The sequence below is a fragment of the Macaca fascicularis genome, chromosome 20 (assembly GCF_037993035.2).
Source record: "Macaca fascicularis isolate 582-1 chromosome 20, T2T-MFA8v1.1".
NCBI lineage: Eukaryota > Metazoa > Chordata > Mammalia > Primates > Cercopithecidae > Macaca > Macaca fascicularis.
Genome location: NC_088394.1, coordinates 19026976 through 19048154, shown reverse-complemented (window position 1 = coordinate 19048154; position 21179 = coordinate 19026976). Strand labels below are relative to the sequence as shown.

The 21179-nt window shown below is 45.3% G+C and overlaps 1 protein-coding gene and 1 non-coding gene across 11 annotated transcripts in view; both read right to left on the bottom strand.

Annotated features, from left to right (window-relative positions):
• Positions 1–4674: 4674 nt before the first annotated feature.
• LOC123570749 (U4 spliceosomal RNA) lies at positions 4675–4814 on the bottom strand. The gene has a single exon (XR_006694994.2). It is a non-coding gene; the product is annotated as a U4 spliceosomal RNA (small nuclear RNA).
• Positions 4815–5013: 199 nt separating this feature from the next.
• Positions 5014–21179, bottom strand: part of TMC5 (transmembrane channel like 5) — a 90779-nt gene continuing 74613 nt past the window's right edge. For 9 of the 10 annotated variants that reach the window (XM_045382530.3, XM_015442642.4, XM_074027838.1 and 6 more), the window contains 8 exons: positions 20379–20474; positions 16170–16245; positions 15864–15997; positions 12993–13166; positions 11145–11223; positions 8689–8793; positions 6258–6300; positions 5014–5504 (listed from right to left, as the gene is read on the bottom strand). In XM_045382530.3, coding sequence (XP_045238465.2) covers positions 5458–5504; positions 6258–6300; positions 8689–8793; positions 11145–11223; positions 12993–13166; positions 15864–15997; positions 16170–16245; positions 20379–20474 — 754 coding nt within the window. In that variant the 3' untranslated portion in view covers positions 5014–5457. Of the gene's footprint in view, positions 5505–6257; positions 6301–8683; positions 8794–11144; positions 11224–12992; positions 13167–15863; positions 15998–16169; positions 16246–20378; positions 20475–21179 lie in introns of all 10 variants that reach the window. The other variant, XM_045382531.3, reaches the window with a different exon arrangement.

Here is a 21179-nt window from a genome sequence, read left to right as displayed (position 1 = left end):
CAGTGAGGCTTCAATGTGCAAGAACCAAAATGGTAGGGAGGTCTTGAAGCCAATGAGGGATTTACAGCATCTTGAATGGAGAGCTGCAAACCACCAGGGGGAAGAGTTGCACTTTTCCAGGCTTTTTAGGAAGCTCTGCAACAGTTGTGATTATAGATAGGCAATTAGAACTGGAAGAAACTTCCAAGAACATCTAGGTTTGTCCTCATTTTGCAAATGAGGAAACTAAACTCTGTGGAAGGGAAGGGGTTGCCTCAAAAGTCACAGTTTAGCTGGGCACAGTGGCTCATGCTGATAATCCCAGCAACTCAGAAAGCTGAGGCAAGAGGATTACTTGAGGCCAGACTGTGCAATGTAGCAAGACCCCATCTCTAAAAAAATTAGCCAGGCATGGTGGTGCATGCCTGTAGTCCCAGCTACTCAGGAGGTTGAGGTGGGAGGATCACTTGAGCCCAGAAGTTCAAGGCTGCAATGAGCCATGATTACACCACGGCACTACAACCTTGGTGACACAGTGAGAACCTGACTCTTAAAAAAAAAAAAAAAAAAAGATAACTAGAACTTCTTGTTTACAGTTAACCAGAAACTATACAAGTGGTTTAACATGCATTATCTTACTCAATCCATACAAAAGTCTTAGGGAGGTGTTAGCACTCTTTCTACTGATGAAGAACTGAGGTACTTCATAAAACCACTTACCCAAGGTGTCTTGAGTCTGTTACAGTTGGCATTCAAATCCAGGTCAGTCTGCCGCCAGAGCCACTACCCTTACTCCTCACTGAATCTGCCTTTATATTGTTGAGCCCATGATCCCAATTCTGCTCTTTCCAATTTGAACTTCCAGGGATTTTACTGTGAACTTGGTAGCAACATTAAAATGAAGTTGAATTTTTTGTTAATGGCAACGCCGTGTGTCTCCTCTAGCTTACCCCCTCTCACCTTTCAACCCCATCTGTGGCCTTTGTCTAGGCCCACAGCTTAGCCATGGCTTCCCTCCTGCATCCCTGCCATGGGTTGCCGGCCTCACACTTACAGCAGCCGAACAGTGATTTTAGAAGGCCACCAGTCCCCACAGCTACATGACAATGAGAAGCAAACTTTTTTGTGACTGATTGTATTGGCATAGGCATGATAGATGGGGCTTGGTACGTTTTGAATCAGCATTTGCAAAAAAAATTGTCTTGAATTTTAAAATGAACAACAAAGATAGGTTCATTGAGTGGAACAAATGTCTAAACTGCATGTACTTCCGTGCCATGTTATGCCTAGAGTGAAAGAGGGAGGAAAAAGTGACCAAAGAAGATACATCAAGCCGGGCGCGGTGGCTCATACCTGTAATCCTAACAGTTTGGGAGGCTAAGGTGGGTGGATCACTTAAAGGCCAGGAGTTCAAGACCAGCCTGGCCATCATGTCTCTACTAAAAATACAAACTTTACCTGGGCATGGTGGCACATGCCTGTAATCCCAGGTACTCAGGAGGCTGAAGCAAGGAGAATTGCTTGAACCCAGGAGTCAAAGGTTGCAGTGAGCCAAGATTGCACCACTACACTCCAGCCTAGGCCAAAGAGCGAGACTCTGTCTCAAAAAAAAAAAGAAAATACCCTCTGCGAACTGAATTCAGCCCTGGGGTACCTTCTGAGGGTACACAGCAACTGGCAGGGAAGGATTTCTCTTGGGGGCAGTATGAAGTTAATAATATCCCTTGGCCAGGCATGGTGACTCATGCCTATAATCCTGTCACTTTGGGAAGCCAAGGTGGGAGGACTGCTTGAAGCCAGGAGTTCAACACTAGCCTGGGCAACACAGTGAGACCCCATCTCTACAAAAAATTTAAAAATTGGGGCCAAGATGGGAGGATCACTGGAGCCCAGCAGGTTGAGGCTGCAGTGAGCTAGGATTGCACCACTGCACTCTGGCCTTGGCGACAGTTTGACTCCAGTCTCTAAAAATTTCATAATAATAAAAATATCCCTTTGTGTTGTGGGAAGATCTCAAGAGCCAGGAGATTTCTGTCTCTTGATCTTCATCCCAAATCCATTTTGCCTTTGATTCAGCCAGGCCAAATTAAGGATTTAGGTCCTATGCTAAGATGGTAAGGGCTTCAAAAGGTGGAGGATTTGAATGATGAAATAAGGTGTTAATAAGTACTATTAAGCACTTCCTTGGCAGACTTAGTATAGGGTTAATAACAGGATTTGGAATCAGTGAAAGCCAAGTCTGCATTCCTAATCAGCAACTTACCAGCTGTATGACCTTGGGTAAGTTACTTAATTTATTTGTAAAATAGGGGTAGTATTCTTGTGGTGGTGGTGATTAAATGAAAGAATGCATGTAAAATCCTTGCTAATTAACATTTACTGACTGCCTATCATGTCCTAGACTGTTTAAAATGCTTTCCAGGTACAGTACTTTTTTTATTCAGGCTGAAGTGCAATGGTGCGATCTTGGCTCACTGCAACCTCTGCCTCCCGGGTTCAAGCAATTCTCATGCCTCAGCCTCCCGAGTAGCTGGAATTACAGGTGCATGCCACCACGCCTGGCTAATTTTTGCATTTTTAGTAGAGATGGGTTCTTACCATGTTGGCCAGGCTGGTCTCGAACTCCTGACCTCAGGTGATCCACCTACCTTGGCCTCCCAAAGTGTGGGGATTACAGGCATGAGCCTGTAATCTAATGCATGTACACCTCCAGGAGAAGCAGGACTGCACTGAAGTGGAGACACAGGATGGATGTGAAAGGAGAAGCATTCCAGATGGAAGCACTTAGCATCTGGTGAATGAGCAAAAGTGATGCTTTCAGAGAGAGTTCAGATTTCATTGTAGAAGCCCAGGCAGTGGCCGGGCGCGGTGGCTCATGCCTGTAATCCCAACACTTTGGGAGGCCGAAGCGAGCGGATCACCTCAGGTCAGGAGTTTGACACCAGCCTGGCCAACATGGCGAAACCCCATCTCTACTAAAAATACAAAAATTAGCCGGGCCTGGTGGCACACGCCTGTAATCCCAGCTACTCAGGAGGCTGAGGCAGGAGAATAGCTTGAACCCAGGAGGAGGAGGTTGCAGTGAGCCAAGATTGTGCCACTGCACTCCAGCCTGGGAGACAGAGGGAGACTCCAACTCCATCTCAAAAAAAAAAAAAAAAAGAAAAAAGCACAAACAGCACGAAGATGACCCCAAAGGGAATAAAATCACTTCCAACATCACTTCCATGGGCTGCCTGCACTGACCCCACAGACAAGTCTCCCTTAGTCCCTGTGCTTCTTCAGAGCATCTACTGCAACTGTAATTAATTATTGCTTAAGTATTTAATTCATGTCTAAACCTGCTAGACAGGCAGCACCAGGAATTGTTCACCATCTTGTTCACCACTAACATTTGGTCGATATTTGTTGAATGGATGGATGGATGAACACTACATACAACTATTACCAAAGATGACACCAAAAGAAATTAATTCCTTCGATGAAGTGAATTAATGAAAAAAATAAGTGAATGAAAAAGTGTGTGGTCAAGTGCAGTGGCGTGTGCCTGTAGTCCCAGCTACTTGGCAGGCTGAAGTGGGAAGACTGCTTGACCTAGGAGTTTGAGTCAAACCTGGCAACACAGCCCGGACTCATCTCTTAAAAATAAAAAAAAAAAGGGAATAAATGACAGCACTGGTTGGGTGCTTGTGTTTCGAATGTATCTTAAATGCTTTCTAAATTCAGTTCCAATTAGGTTTTATGACAGTGATTACTTAAGAGGAGGCTCCTCTCCCCTGAGTAATTGCACCTTTCTGCTGGACCCTTCAGTGTTAAGAACAGCCACTGTTCTCACTCATAGGTGGGAATTGAACAATGAGATCACTTGGACACAGGAAGGGGAATATCACACAGGAAGGGTCCTATTGTGGGGAGGAAGTGGGGGAGGGATAGCATTAGGAGATATACCTAATGTAAATGACGAGTTAATGGGTGCAGCACACCAACATGGCACATGTATACATATGTAACAAACCTGCACGTTGTGCATATGTACCCTAGAACTTAAAATAAAAAAATAAAAGCCACATGGCTTGTGAATCATTTGGCAAATCTGCAAAAAAATTATACACACACGTATTCATTACATATGCGCACACACACACATTCCACACATCACCACCAGTTTCATATTTGGTTTGAATAAAACTTTTAATTTATTTTATTTTATTTTTTTGAGACAGAGTCTCACTCTGTTGCCCAGGCTGGAGTACAGTGGTACAATCTTGCCTCACTGCAAACTCTGCCTCCCGGATTCAAGCAATTCTGCCTCAGCCTGCCAAGTAGCTGGGATTATAAGCGTGCACCACCACGCCCAACTAGTTTTTGTATTTTTAGTAGAGACGGGGTTTCACCATGTTGGCCAGGCTGGTCTTGAACTCCTGACATTAATGCTGCACCCATTAACTCGTCATTTACATTAGGTATATCTCCTAATGCTATCCCTCCCCCCCTTCCTCTCCACAATAGGACCCCGTGTGTGATGTTCCCCTTCCTGTGTCCAAGTGATCTCATTGTTCAATTCCCACCTATGAGTGAGAACCTATAAGTGATCCGCTTGCCTCAGCCTCCCAAAGTGCTGGGATTACAGGCATAAGCCATTGCACCCAGCTAATTTCTTTTCTTCTCTTTTCTTTTCTTTTTTTTCTTATCCAGTCTCCGTAGAGACTGTCAAAAATTGCCAGTGCTGATTATATTTCAAGTCATCACAGTGGGGTATTGGGAAAAGTTTCAATTAGCAATAATCACGTCTCGGATAAATCTCACTGGCTACGGTACTGCCACTGTGCAAAGCTAGTTTGATGTAGGACTTTGATGGTCATGTATAACACCTCATAGGGGCAGAACCTCCTCCATCCCTGACTCCAAAGACTCATGTAATCAATACGCAAGAAAGTTCAGAGATGAGACCTCTGGTTGTATTCCACCTTTGGGACATGGGGGATGTTTTTAGTTCTAAGTCACAAATAAATGCAGGTTCTACAATTCAGAGGCTTCATATCCCTGCTTGAGGATTACATGTTTATTTAGGATGGACCACTTTTCTTAGCAACAGTTTCTAAACCTTTGCCAGGTCTGGGAAGTCTGGCAGGAGAGATTTCTAAGAACCAATCAATCATGCACACATTTCTTGAAGATAAAATACATTATTCCCTAGTTGTCTCTTCCTAGGTTTTTGTGGGCTCATTTCAATATTACAACAATCTTTATTGGAAAACCCCAAGTATTTTGTCTTGAAAAATCAGCAATCCAGGTGTAAAAAATAGCAAGGAATGCCCAATTTTACTTTGATATTTACATTGTAGTCAGTTTCTACTCCTGGCTAAAGGCTTGGATTTTCTTCTGGGCAGTTCCTAGAGACACAGGTGGCATGAAAGAAATTGTTCCATTTTCATCTCCTCTCTTTATTTGATTGGTGTCTGGTTACCAAAACAGTCATCAGGCCCTTGGATTACCTTCTTGAACTGATCTTCTAAATCGCAAGTCTAGGTTGGACACAGGAAAGAGAAGTTAACGCAGGCACACTCTGCCCCATCTCTGCAAGGGAAAGACCAACTTGGCCTTCAAGAGCCCATAGCTTCTCTTGCCTTCCTTGCCTCCTCCTTTTAGTTTCTATAATCTTCCCCCTTGAACTCCCATCACTGGAAGTCATCAGTAAATGCTATCCCCAAAACATAAATGGGTTTGTTTGTTTCCTGCCCAGAATTCACTCTCCTGGCATCGGCCCCAGATCTTCCTTGGGAAGTCACCCTTCCCTACTCTCGGTCCCTATGGTCTTCATGGTTGTACCACCTGTATCGACAGATGAAATCATGTGACCAAGGGAACTGCCACATTTTTGTAGCCACAACAATTGGTTCATAGACAGGGACATCACCCAGTCACATCCTATGAAACACCATGAGAATCCTCGGTCCCTCAGTCTTTCCCACCAGACTGACTCTGAGAAGATATAAGAAGTTGATAAAGCTGTCTTGCACTTATTAAGAAGAGTCTATTGCAAAAGGAACTAACATGGGTAAGAACGGAACTGAAAAAAACCGGGTTCTGGTGACATTGTGAGTTCCTGCATTAGGCTAGACCTAAAGCAAGAATTATTCTTGGAATTTTGCTTAAGCCAGTTTGGATCCAGTTTGCAACTGAAAAAGTAACGGACACACGAGCAATTCTACACTTATCTTAGGATATTTCACCAGAAATATATTAGTGTCTTATTCTGTCCCAGTTCAATTACTCACCAAGACTGCTATCACGTTCCCCCAAATGCAAAGTGTCTTGTTGCTGAAAAAGTAAAAAACAGGCAGCCATGTCACGGAGGAAGAATGCAGATTCTGGGTCTTGTTGCATAGTTGGCACAATTTGTGAGCCCTCCACCGTTTTAAAATTAAGGGATGACAGATTAAGGCCAAGTCTCTGCCATAGAAATATTGAACATGTTTTGTTTTTTAGGGAGAGTGATTCCATTCATTCATTCCACAGATAATCTTTTTTTTTTTTTTTTTTTTTTTTGACAGAGTCTTGCTTTGTCTCCCAGGCTGGAGCGGAATGGCATGATCTCAGCTCACTGCAACCTCCACCTCCCAGGTTCCAGCGATTTTCCCGCCTCAGCCTCTGGAGTAGCTGGGATCATAGGTGCCTGCCACCACGCCCGGCTTTTTTTTTTTTTTTTTTTTTTTTTAGTAGAGACAGGGTTTCACCATGTTGGTCAGGCTGGTCTCGAACTCCTGACCCCAAGTGATCTGTCCACTACAGCCTCCCAAAGTGCTGGGATTACAGGCGTGAGCCACCGTGCCCGGCCATTCCATAGATATTCACTGAGCATTCATATTATGCCAGGTAATAAATTAGAACCTGGGGTGACAAGTGCACAGACATGGTCCCCACCTTCAGAGGATCTACCTTTAGGCCTCTAGATCCCTTACCCAAATTGTGCTGACAGTATAAATTTGCACAGATGGAAAATTACATGTCAGTCACTTCTGTCAAGATCACAATTTCCAACATGAGTGGCATTTGCATTAAGGTGGATTTACTGTTCATCTGTATTTTCAGGACACTCAGGAAGCAAGCAAGGCTTTGGAATTAGAGCAGGGTTTCATGTATCTTTATATTCTCTTGGTAAGAATGAAATTGATTAAATCTTTTTAAGGGAATGATATAGCACTATCTATTAACATTGTCATGTACATGCTTTGTGGCAGAAATATTCAGAAAAATACTTTTTAATTTTTTTTTTTTTTTTTTTTTTTGACATGGAGTCTTGCTCTGTTGCCTAGGCTGGAGTGCAGTGGCATGACCTTGGCTCACTGCAACCTCCACCTCCTGGGTTCAAGTGATTCCTGTTCTTCAGCCTCCCAGGTAGCTGGGATTACAGATGTGCACCAAGACACCCAGCTCAGTTTTCTTGTTTGTTTGTTTTTGTTTTTTATATTTTTAGTAGAGATGGGTTTCACCATGTTTGCCGGGCTGGTCTTGAACCCCTGACCTCAAGTGATATGCCCGCCTTGGCCTCCCAAAGTGCTGGGGATTACAGGAGGGAGCCACTGCGCCCAGGGTAATTTTTTTAAGAGATAGGGTCTTGTTCTGTCTCCCAAGCTGGAGTGCGGTGATGGGATCATAGCTCACTGTAGCCTCACTCAGCCTCACTGGGTTTGAGCAATCCTCTCACCTCAGCTTCCTGAGTAGCTGAGGCTACAGTTGTGAGCCACCGTGTCTAATTATTAAAAATTTTTAAGGGATGGGGTTTCGCTTTGTTGGTCTTAAACTCCTGGCCTCAAGCAGTCCTCCCCTCCCACCTCAGCCTCCTGAGTAGCTGCGATTATAACCGCACAAAAAATAATTGTAACAAAATATTTCATTACCTACTGTTTTGAGTATTTAAAAACATAGAAACAACCCAAATATCCAAATATGTACAGAATTAAACATCGTCCAAGATATAGTATTAAGTGGTGGGCTGCGGGGGAGGGAAGTTATGATACTATTTGTATAATATAGCCTCACTTTTGTAATAAACAAGTAAAGTGTTGGTAGATACAGGTATGTTTGCAGATGCCTAGGGAAATAGATTTGCAAGACTAGACACTGAAGTATTCATAGTGAGATGAGATTTCAGGGTCCTTTTCATATCAGTGGGATCTACTTCTGTATTACCAGGGTTGTGAAAAATAAACGTGCAAGTTCCATGAGGGCAGGGGCTTTGTTTTGCTCACCGTAACCCCAGCACCTAGAAAAAGTACAGGCATGAAAAGTGCTGAATAAATGAATATTACTTTTCTTTAGGCTCACCGCAACCTCCGCCTCCTGGGTTCAAGCGATTCTTCTGCCTCAGCCTCCTGAGTAGCTGAGGCTACAGGCGCATGCGGCCACGCCCAGCTAATTTTTGTATTTTTAGTAGAGACGGGGTTTCACCATATTGGCCAGGCTGGTCTCAAACTCCCGACATCGTGATCCACCAGCCTAGGCCTCCCAAAGTGCTGGGATTACAGGTGTGAGCCACCGCGCCCAGCCATGAATATTACTTTTTAAGTAAAAACCACAGAAATACTTAGACAAAGAGTGAAGGGCCCTTCCGTGATCCCAAGAGCTTGGTCTGTAGTTCTCTGATGCGCCTTTTACATGGAGGCAAGTTCGTGTCCCAGGGGTCCCCAAGGCAGTCTCCAACCTCACCTCCACCTCTCTCCTTTCCAGAACGAGTGAGCTGGGGTTTGCTTTCTTCTCCATATCCTGCAGCTTGATCAACTTTTCTATCAGGAACATTTTATCTTTGCCTTCCTACCAAGAAGGAAAACAAAACCAGAAAGAAACAAAAACATGAATGAATGATGGTATGGAATTGAGAAAGCAATTGATGGGAAGAACATCGATTTTCAGGCAGGTAGGGTCCTAGAAGTTGGATGGAGGTTGCTGCCATCTTTTGGTGAAAGAAAAGAAACATTTCACAGTAAAACCAAATTATCCCCCAGAGCCTTCCTGCACTGTAATATTCTCCTCTAAAGCAACAACCCTAACAGGCTTGAGAAAGTAGCCTTCAGAAGTCGGCTGCTGGAAGCAACTTACATGCCACGTCTCAATAGCCAGGAAAAATGGTTTCCAGTATCCCCCATAGGCATGTGCCCCAGAGCGAGACTCCGTGTCAAAACAAACAAACAAAAAGATATATGTAGGATATGGAAAATATGAAACAGATGACCTACATTCTTTAAGAATAAAAAGGGCCGGGCACGGTGGCTCAAGCCTGTAATCCCAGCACTTTGGGAGGCCGAGACGGGCGGATCACAAGGTCAGGAGATCGAGACCATCCTGGCTAATTCGGTGAAACCCCGTCTCTACTAAAAAATACAAAAAACTAGCCGGGTGTGGTGGCGGGCGCCTCTAGTACCAGCTACTCAGGAGGCTGAGGCAGGAGAATGGCGTAAACCCGGGAGGCGGAGCTTGCAGTGAGCTGAGATCTGGCCACTGCACTCCAGCCTGGGCCACAGAGCGAGACTCCGTCTCCAAAAAAATAAATAAATAAATAAAAATAAAAAAATAAAAAGAAAAGAGGAAGTGGGGAGGGGAGGTGGTAAATGGTTATAGAGTAAAAGAAAGTTAGGCATTTCGGCTGGGCGCGGTGGCTCACGCCTGTAATCCCAGCACTTTGGGAGGCCGAGGCGGGTGGATCACTTGAGGTCAGGAGTTTGAGACCAGTCTAGTTAACATGGTGAAACCCCATCTCTACTAAAAATACAAAAATTAGCTGGGCATGGTGGCACACACCTGTAATCCCAACTACTAAGAAGGCTGAGGCAGGAGAATCACTTGAACCTGAAAGGCAGAGGTTGCAGTAAGCCAAAATCATGCCACTGCCTTCCAGCCTGGGAGACACAGTGAGATTCCGTCTCAAAAAAACAAAAAAAAAAAGAAAGAAACAAAGACACATCAACTAAATGCAACATGTACCCCCTTTTCAGATCCTGAATTGTATAGTTCTAGTATAAAAAGACACTTAAGGGGACAACTGGGGAAACGTAAACATTGGATACAAGATGATAATAATAAATTATTGGTAAGTTTTTTCTTTTTAAGTATGATGATGATATTGTAGTTATGTTTTTTTAAAAGTCTTTATCTCGGCTGGATGTGGTGGCTCACGCCTGTAATCCCAGCACTTTGGGATGCCGAGGCGAGCGGATCACCTGAGGCTGGAAGTTTGAGACCAGCCTAACCAATGTGGAGAAATCCCATCTCTACTAAAAATAGCGGGTGTGGTGGCATGTGCCTGCAATTCCAGCTACATGGGAGGCTGAGGCACAAGAATCACTTGAACCCGGGAGGCAGAGGTTGCAGTGAGCCAAGATGGCTCCACTGCACTCCAACCTGGGCAACAAGAGTGAAACTGTCTCAAAATAAATAAAGAAAATAAAAGTCTTTATCTCATAGAGATGTACATAAAAGTTTTAATATATAAAAAATAATATAAAGCCTAAGATTTGCTTTAAAATAATCCGGGGAGCCAGGTGGAGTGGCATCTGCCTGAAATCTCAGCCACTCTGGAGGCTGAGTCAGGAGTTCAGGAATTTGAATCTAGCCAGGGCAACATAGCAAGACCCCCACCTCTAAAAAAATAAAATAAGGCTGGGTGTGGTGGCTCTCGTCTGTAATCCCATCACTTTGGGAGGCAGGTGGATCACCTGAAGTCAGCAGTTCGAGACCAGTCTGGCCAACATGGTGAAACCCTGTCTCCAATAAAAATATAAAAATTAGCTGGGCGTAGTGGCGGGCACCTGTAATCCCAGCTACTTGGGAGACTGGGGCAGGAGAATCGCTTGAATCCTGGAGGTGGAAATTGCAGTGAGCCGAGATTGCGCCTCTGCACTCCAGCCTGGGCAACAAGAGCAAAACTCTGTCTCATAATAATAATAATAATAATAATAATAAATAAGAATAAAAATAAGGGATTTGCTGGGAAGAGAAAGTGTAGATGAAATAAGAATATAAAAACATTGATGGTTGTTAGGGCTGACGGCAGGGATATGAGAGTTCATTGTAGTATTCTTTTTATTTTGGAGGATGTTTGAAAGTGTCCCTTATACAGCGTTTAAAAAGGGTGACAGTGGACATCAGAGGGATGCAAGGGGACTTACATTAATGATCTGCTCATGGAGCAGCCTGATCATAATCTTCCTTCCCTCTGTGATCTGCCAGTAAAGATAGGTGATGATTCTGGAAGAGGAGAAAAGAAAGAATGACAGACACTCTTGCCAATGTTTTGCAGGCTCCGAATTTCCACTGGATGCAAAGGAACTGGAATCTGTGCTGCAGATGGATTTGGGCCCAAATGTGTTTTTGAAAACTCATGTCAGGGTGAGTTATAGTTTAAATACATTGGAACAATGGTTCTCAACCTGGTTGCTCATGGAATCACCTGGAAGGGGGAAATAAGCCCATGCCACAGCCCCTCTTCAGACCAATTAATTTAGCATCTCTGGGCATGTCATCTCCTTAAAAGGAGAACAGCAGGTATTGCTTTCTTAATAAAACAAGTTTAAAAAAATCCCTAAGACGACGGGGCGTGGTGGCTCATGCCTGTAATCCCAGCACTTTGGGAGGCCAAGGCAGGTGGATCACTTGCGGTCAGGAGATCGAGACCATCCTGGCTAACACGGTGAAACCCTGTCTCTACTAAAAATACAAAAAGATTAACCGAGCATGGTGGTGGGTGCCTGCAGTCTCAGCTACTCAGGAGGCTGAGGCAGGAGAATGGCATGAACCTGCGAGGCAGAGCTTGCTGTGTGCTGAGATCGCACCACTGCACTCCAGCCTGGGCGACAGAGTGAGACTCTGTCTCAAAAAAATAATAATAATAATAATAATAATTCCCTAAGCCAAGAAGATAGTATATAATCTTCCCCCCTTCCCCAGAGAAGAGGTCTTGCTCTGTTGCCCAGGCTGGAGTGCAGTGGCACGATCAGAGAACACAGAGATCAGCCTCAAACTCCTAGGTTCAAGCAATCCTCCCATCTCAACTTCCCAAGAAGCTCAGACTACAGGCACAAGCCACTGCAGCAGGCTAAATAACTTTTAAAAAAACTATCAAAGTAAGATCGGGCAAGGTGGCTAACACCTGTAATCCCAACACTTTGAGAGGCTGAGGCAGGAGGATAACTTGAGGCCAGGAGTTTGAGACCAGCCTGGACAACACAGGGAGACCCCATCTCTCAAAAAAATTTAAAAATTCGCCAAGTGTAGTGGTACACACCTGCAATCCCAGCTACTTGGGGGCTGAGGTGGGAGGATTGCTTGAGCCTGAAAAGGTTGAGGTTGCAGCAAGCCATGACCATGCCGCTGCAGTCCAGCCTGGGTGATAGATCATGACCCCATCTCAACCAAAAGAGAAAGGAAAGAAAGAGAAGGAAGGGAAGGGAAGGGGGAAAGAAGGAGAAAGAGAAAGCAAGAAAGCAAGAAAGGGAGAGAGAGAGAGGAAGAAAGAAACAAAAAGAGAGAAAGGAAGGAAGGAAGGAAGAGAGAGAGAGAAAGAAAGAAAAAGAAAGAAAGAAAGAGAGAGAAAGAAAGAAAATAAAAGAGAATGTAAAGGAAGGAACAGAAAGGGAAAGGAACGGAAAGGGAAGGGAAAGGAACGGAAAGGAAGGGGAAGGGAGAAAGAGAGAGTGACGGAGGGAAGGAGGAAGGGGAAGGGAAGAGAAGAGAAAAGAAAAGAAGAAAAGGAAGGAAAGCAAGGAAGGGAGGAAGGGTATAAGGAAGGAAGGAAGGAAGGGAGGGAGGGAGGGAGGGAGGAAGGAAGGAAGGGAGGAAGGGAGGGAGGGAGGGAGGGAGGAAGGAAGGAAAGAAGGAAAACTACCTATGCAAGGGTAGAGTCACCCAGAACACTGAGCTATACTACAGCCATTTGCTTTCCAACCAAACATCCCCACTGCTGTTTCCCCCGAGAGCTCCTGGCTTTCCCTGTGAGATTCCCCAGATACCACACTCACAGCACAATGAGGGTGAGGATGAAAAAGAAGTGCACACTTCCAATGAGGTTCCGATAGATCCAAACAACCCACAGGTAGCCAGGCCGTGTACTCAGGGTGTCGATCCAGCTGTAGATGGAGTGAATGAAGAAAGGCAGACCTCGAAAAGGACCACAGTCAGCTGAAGGCTTCAATCTGGTCAAACAAAGATGGAAGAACATCTCTAGCACAAGACTCAGGGATGGTTATTTTAGAATCAGGGTGTCCTTTCTGGGCTCTGGGCCTGAAAACATCAAGTCTTGCCTGATCCACTCACACCCGCTTCCCAAAGAAACCCTCTTGCTCACAGCCTTGCTGGGGTGACCTGCACTCCAAGGACCGGCTCTCAGATCAGAGGGATCACCTCACCCAACAGCAGCCAATCCAAAGGCCAGGCAGTGACTTCTGCAGTAACTTGGCTCAATGATATGAATGGGGGCAGTCAGACTCTTTTTCTTAAGAACTTGAATTCAGGCCAGGCACTATGGCTCATGCCTCTAATCCCAACAGTTTGGGAAGCCAAGATGGGAGGACTGTTTGAGCCCAGAAGTTCAAGACCAGCCTGGGCAACATAGTGAGACTCCATCTCTACAAAAAAATAAAGAATTAGCTGGGCATGGCAGCACATGCCTGTGGTCCTGGCTACATAGGAGGCTGAGGTGGGAGGATCGCTTGAGCCCAGGAGGTTGAAGCTATAGTGAGCTGTGATCACGCCACTGTACTGCAGACTGGGCAACAGAGCAAGACGCTGTCTAAAAAAGAACTTGAATTAAAGCCAAGTATGGTGGCTCGCCTGCAATTCCAGCACTTTGAGAGGCCAAGGCAGGAGGATCACTTGAGGCCAAGAGTTCAAGACTAGCCTAGGCAACATAGTGAGACCCCCATTTCTAAATAATAATAATAATAATAATAATAATAATTAGGCAGGCATGGTGATGTGTGCCTATAGTCCCAGCTACTTCGGAGGCTAAGGTGGGAGAATCACTTGAGCCCAGGAGTTTGAGCTATGATTGTGCCGCTGCACTCCAGCCTGGGTGACAGAGCAAGGCCCTGTCTCAAAGAAAGAAATTGAATGAAGAAGCATAAAGAGGGAAGCCTGTTAGCTATGGAGGAATGAGCAGAAACTATAGAGCAACAAGGAACTGGTGAGGAAGAGAGAGAAGAGAGTGGATACGCCAAGAGGAGCAAGAATGTTGTGGAGTAAGGAACTGAGGGCCCCAGTTTCACGGGTGTCCTAAAAATCATCTCCCTTGTTCATCAACCATGGTTTATTCTGTTAAGCACTATTCTAGTCAGGCTCTGGGGACTTCACATTAAGCAAGTTCCTGCCCTATTGGGCTTACATTCTGGTGGGAAAAATGGACAATCGTTGAGTAACAATTAAACAAAGACTCACACAGAGGCATTCCTGATTATGAATGATGGAATGAAGGAAAGAAACTCAGGCCCGAGGGAGAGAAGCAGTGGGGAACTGAGAGCAGACAAGGAGGGCTGTGAAGGTCAGATCTTGGAGAGGACCTTGGAGCTGAGAATCAGAGGGTGGAGAGGAGGCAGCCAAGCAAAGGGAGTGGGGAGAGGACTTCACTCAGAGGACTCTGCCCATGTTGGGAGGGGCTTGCTGGCTTCCAGGAATGGGGTGAGGGTGGTGGGGTAGGGTACAGTGGAGCCAAAGGGAGGTGGGGTTGTAGAGGTGGGAGGAGCCGGGTTCATCCTGCCTTTCTGTTAATTTAGATGAAGTTCTGTTCCGGATGTGGAGGAACAGGGTGCGGGGGCATCTCCCCATTCTGGGAAGCTTCAGTTCTTGGCAGAAGTGAGAAAGCTACTCCTGACTATGGCTGTCAGATGGGTGGTGATCAAACGAGGATGTATTCCCTCCCTGGCTTTTAGTGTCTGTTGGTTAACTTAGGGAACTTAGGTTAGACGCTGTATTAAGCATTTCTTTTTATTCTGATGTTTTAACATCTGGGGTCTTACTGATTCCAGCTCCCTGGGCTAGCTGCCCTTCCTTGGGCTAGCTTACAGAGCCCACCTTTCAAATGCAAACCAACCGATCCAGATCCCACACCCCCAACCGCCCCCTTTATCAGGCTCTCACATCTGGGCCACCACTCCCCTGTCCTAATCACCCCAGGGCCAAGTGCCAGACAACTGAGGGCAGATCCACATCCCATAGCCTACTGACAAACCAGCCAACCCTAAACCTGCTTCCCCTGCCTTGCCCATTCCTTACCATAGAAAACCACAAGAAAGGCTCTAGCCCACGTTTCCCCTCACTCCCTCTGCCTCCTGACCTACCCCGATGCTTCCCTCTGTGGTCCTTTGTGGCACAGAGTGCCTCCCCTTCTCAGGAACTGTGAGTAATAAACTATCTTTCTAGTGGTGGTCATTCCTGACCTGTTGGGCTTCACCACACCTAGATTATTTATTTATTTACTTATTTATTTATTTATTTACTGAGACAGAGTCTCACTCTGTCACCCAGGCTAGAGCGCAATGGTACAATCTTGGCTCACTGCAACCTCCACCTCCCGGGTTCAAGCGATTCTCCTGCCTCAGCCTCCTGAGCAGCTGGGATTACAGGCATGCACCACCACGCCTGGCTAATTTTTGTATTTTTAGTAGAGACGAGTTCACCATGTTGGCCAGGCTCATCTCGAACTCCTGGCCTCAAGTGATCCACCCGCTTCGGCCTCCCATAGTGCTGGGATTATAGGCGTGAGCCACTGCGCCCAACCTCACCACACCTGAATTGTAATAAAACCTACATTTTAAAACACACACCCATCCGCCCAGTCTCTAAAACCTCCCCCAAGGCCACCTTCTCCTACCTCCCCCAAGGCCACCTTCTCCTACCTCCAGATGGTGATGGCCAGGGTGCACAAGACCCCGGTGAAGGATGGGAAAAAGAGCAAGAGGATGAAGAAAGTCATCATCTGTGAGGCCCGCCAGGCTTTGCTCGGAGGCTGGAAATTCATCATCAGGCTGATCTGAAGAGAGAGAGGCAGCCACCTCCCATCTGCAGCCACAGCAGCAGCAGAGGGACCCCAGCCAGGCCCAGCTTCCTGAGACCTTTGCAGAGCCCCCTTCCCCAGCTTTAAGTGCCACCAGGTCACAGGCGACTGAACAAAGCTAACTGATGGCAACGTCGGACTGACTCACGTTTTTGGCGTAGAACATGATGAAAAGCATAATCATTTGGATAAGGGGCAGCAGGGGGCAGAAGAAGATTCCAATCCTGCGAGGGAGAGAGGGTGAGTGTCAGAGGCCGGGGGAGACAAAAGGAGTCGAGGTGAATCTGGGATGCTTGGAAGGAAGAGAAAGAGGATGTTGTGGCCTGGATTGTGTGTCCCCAAAATCCATATATTGAGGCCTTAACCCCCAATATCTCAGAACGTGACTGTATTTGGAGACAGGGCCTTGGAGAGGTGCTTAAGGTAGAACGAGATCACAGTAGGAGACCCTAATCCAGTACAACTGGTGACCCTAAAAGAAGAGATTAGGAGGCCAGGAATGCTGGCTCACGCCTGTAATCCCAGAACTTTGGGAGGCCAAGGCGGGTGAATCACCTGAGGTCAGGAGTTCGAGACCAGCCTGGCCAACATGGTGAAACCCCATCTCTACTAAAAATACAAAAATTAGCCAGGCATGATGGCGCATGCTTGTAATCTCAGCTACTTGAGAAGCTGAGGCAGGAGAATCGCTTGAACCTGGGAGGCGGAGGTTGCAGTGAGCCGAGATTGTGCCATTGCGCTCCAGCCTGGGCAACAGAGCAAGACTCCATCTTAACAACAAAAAAAGAAGAGAGTAGGACATAGACACACAGAGAAACGAAGACCTTGGGAAGAAGATGGCCGTCTATAAACCAAGGAAAGAGGCTTGAGACAGATCCCTCCCTTATGACGCTCAGAAGAAACCAACCCCACCGGCATCTTGATCTTGGCCCTCTGGCCTCCAGAACTGTGAGATATGAAATTGCTGTTGTTTAAGCCACTCAGTGTGTGGGACTTTGTTATGGTAGCTCCAGCCAACTAATACAGAGGGGGCTTGCTTCCATCCCAGCAAATGAGGCAGATTCCTACCATACCCAGTATCCTCAGCTGCCTTCTTCCCAGCTCTGAAAAGGAGATTTTATAGAGAAATCACCCATCCACCTACTAAACCAACAGACGGTATTCAGCATGCCCTAAGCTAGCGTGTCCCAAATTTAGGGCATACCCTATGCTTTCCCCGCCTTTTTCTTCCTCCCCCATGGTATTCAAGTTCTGAGGTTCTGTAGGGACAAGGCATTGAACAGCGCTGAGTTCCAAATGAGAAAGGCATTCCCTTTCCAACTCTCCTGCAGTGCTCGTGAGCAACAAAAGGAGAAAATCTCAGTGTGGTTCTAGAATGCTGTAACTCCTAACACATGCCAATCTCCCATTTTTTAACAAAAAAGGAGTAGGCTTTGGGCTGAGAGCCTTGGCAAACAGTAACATCTCGCTAGAATTTAGTGACATTTTGGAATGGGATTGCTTTTATTTTTCCAGTTATTTGCGATTTCTATCAAATGGCACTGGTTTTCCATTTATGATCGTAAATAAAGACTCCCTTAAAAATGTATGTGAGAGGCCAGGCGCAGTGACTCACGCCTGTAATCCCATCACTTTTGGAGACTGAAGCGGGCAGATCACCTGAGGTCAGGAGTTCGAAACCAGCCTGGCCAACATGGCAAAACCCCTGTCTCTACTAAAAATACAAAAATTAGCTGAGCGTGGTGCCAGGCGCCTGATGTTTTGACATCTAGAGTCTTACTGACCCCAGGAAGACTGCTGATGTTGGGAAAAGCAGTCTGGCCATTTACAAAGGCCTTTCTTCCACATCATTTCAACTAGGATGCCACTGGGCAAGTTACTTAAACTCTCTCTAAACCTTAGTTTTCTAATCTTTATATGGTGGACATACTAGTAGGACAACCCTACTCACAGGGTTTTTTGAGAGGAATAAATGGGCATGGTGGCTCACTCCTGTTATCCCAGCACTTTGGGAGGCTGATGAAAAGCAGTTATCATCTACCATGACATTATAAAAAAATGTATTTGAGTAAAAAAAAAAAGGCAAATGATAAAAAAAAATTAAGTAGATAATAGCACATCTACTTAAAAAAAAAAGGCAAATGATAAAAAAAAATTAAGTAGATAATAGCACATAAAATTAAGTAGATATAACATCACTATACCAAAAATTAGGCAGGCTGGTGTACAATAGACTAAAACTTGGGAAACATGTTCCTCACTTCATCTCTATCACTGTCCCTAACATATATCCTTTTCTGTCATTATATTATCTTCTTGTAAAACTCACAATCACAGGCAATATTCTCCTAAAACCCACAAAGGTTAGAACTGTAATAACCATGGAAAAAAAGAAAAGATACGTGTTTCTGATTATGCTTATTCATGATTTAGCAACAAAAATCTCAAAGGCCCAGAAGTCATAATGGTAATTTCTTTTTTTTTCTTTTTGAGATGGAGTGTCGCTCTATCTCCCAGGCTGGAGTGCAGTGGCATGATCTCGGCTGACTACAACCTCCGCCTCCCTGGTTCAAGTGATTCTCCTGCCTCAGCTTCTCTAGTAGCTGAGATTACAGGCGTCTGCTACCACAGCTGCCTAATTTGTATTTTTTAGTAGAGTCAGGGTTTCACCATGTTGGCCAGGCTGGTCTTGAACTCCTGACCTCAAGTGATCTGCTCACCTCGGCCTCCCAAAGTTCTGGGGTTACAGGTGTGAGCCACCATGCCTATTTAATCACCTCAAAAACACTGTGAGTAGGTATCTCTACCATTTAAAGATTAAAAAACTAAGGTTTAGAGAGAGTTTTAGTAACTTGCCCAGTGGCATCCTAGTTGAAATAATGTGGAAGAAAGGATTTTGTAAACTGCCAAATTGCCAGCAGGTGATCTAGCAGCATGCAAACACATCACTTATTAAACTACCAAAGAAAGGTCCTCACTGTGTCTAAAAAATAAATTCATTAACTTTGAGTTATTTGCAGACAGTCAAATCACCCAGGGCAACTTTAAAGAGTCAGAAAATAAAACACTCTCCCGTTGTATGACATATTGGTGTCTGCAAAGCAGTTTTCATCTACCATGGCATTTAATCCTCAACATGATTCAAAGGCAACTATTCTTTTTTTTTTTTTTTTTTTTTTTGAGACAAAGTTTCATTCTTGTCACCCAGGCTGGAGCGCAATGGCACGATCTCTGTTCACTGCAGCCTCTACCTCCCAGGTTCAAGTGATTCTCCTGCCTCAGCCTCCCAAGTAGCCGGGATTATAGGCACCCACAACCACGCCTGGCTAATTTTTGTGTGTATTTTAGTAGAGACGGGGTTTTGCCATGTTGGCCAGGTTGGCCTCAAACTCCTGGCCTCAGGTGATCCGGCCTCCCAAAGTGCTGGGATTACAGGCATGAGCCACCGCTCTGGCCTTTTTTTTTTTTTTTTTGAGACAGAGTTTCACTCTTGTTGCTCAGGCTGGAGTACCATGGCACAATCTTGGCTCACTGCAACCTCCGCCTCCCGGGTTCAAGCGATTCTCGTGTCTCAGTCTCCCGAGTAGCTGGGATTACAGGCATGTGCCACCATTCATGGCTAATTTTGTATTTTTAGTAGAGATGGGGTTTCACTATGTTGGTCAGGCTGGTCTTGAACTCCTGACCTTAGGTGATCCGCCCGCCTCAGCCTCCCAAAGTGCTAGGATTACAGGCTTGAGCCACCACACCTGGCCTTAAAGGCAGCCATTCGTATATGCATTTACAGATGAGTCTGAGGCTCAGACAAGCACAGTGATCTCCATGAGTGGCAGAGCCAGCCTCAGAATTCAGTTTATCCTGTTCTAAATCCAATACTTTCAAATTAGCAACACCCCATCAGATGGAACCTGGGAATGTGATTCACCATACAGAATTCCGGCATTAACTGCATCATGTTAAAATTAATAAGGAAAAGTAAGGCAGGAAGATTGCTTGAGCCCAGGAGGTTGAGGCTGCAGTGAGCCATGATCATGCCACTGCACTCCAGCCTGAGCAACAGAGTAAGACCCTGTCTCAAAAATAAATGAATAGGCTGAGCATGGTGACTCACACCTATAGGTGGCCTCCAGGCCTCCAGGTTGGGATCCCTGCTCTATGCTGATTCTTGTCTGAAGTCCTTAAGCTCTCATAAAGGAAAATGGTAGTCTAAATGCTAAATTCATGGTTCTCAGACTGGCTGGATGGGGTATCACCCATGCAGCTTTAAAAACAACAGATTCTGGGACTTTGCCACCAAAACACCAACTCCACAGTCATGTGGGAACCACTGGGCATTTTGCTGAGTCACAAAACTTACCACACCAGAGTTTGTGCATAGATCAGTTCTAGAACGTTCCTGGCAATGTCAAACTCCGGAAGGCCAAGACTTGTGATCAGCTGCATCCCAATGATCCTGTGAAAACATACTGAGTTTAGTACCCAAACCATAACTCCCACTTTCAGAAGATTCCCCACAGACTAGGACAATCAAAAGAGACCCTCACCAGCTTAAAATAAAGTCATAAGTTCCCTTGAAACTTTTTCAACAGTTCTAAATCTATAAGCATGTTTTTGAAGAAGCAATTGAAGGGATTGAGGGAAAACTAATTTAACACAATGCAGTCAAGTGGGGGTACTGCTAAAGTGGTTTAAAAAGTTCTAGAGAACATTTGTTACCCTGAACATTTAAATTATCCCACTATTATCTTATACCCCTCTTTGCTAATTAAAGCTTCTTTTTTCATGAACCGGATAAACTCAGCACCTCTCAACTCAAACAAACATTTTTACATTTTTGGTTGCTGCTATCAAATTAATTATGTTTCCCTGTGTTCTAAATCCACAAGAAGGAAATCAAGTTTCCATTTACTCTGGGGAAACTTGATTCCATATTAATTTATTCATAAAGAGGAGGTGCCAATTAAGAAAAAGTTCTGTCAAAAAAAAACCTCTTCACCTTTTTTTTTTTTTTTGAGATGGAGTCTTGCTATGTCACCCAGCGTGGAGTGTAGTGGCGCAATCTCAGCTCACTGCAACCTCCACCTCCCGGGTTCAAGCAATTCTCCTGCCTCAGCCTCCCAAGTAGTTGGCATTACAGGCACGCACCACCACGCCCGGC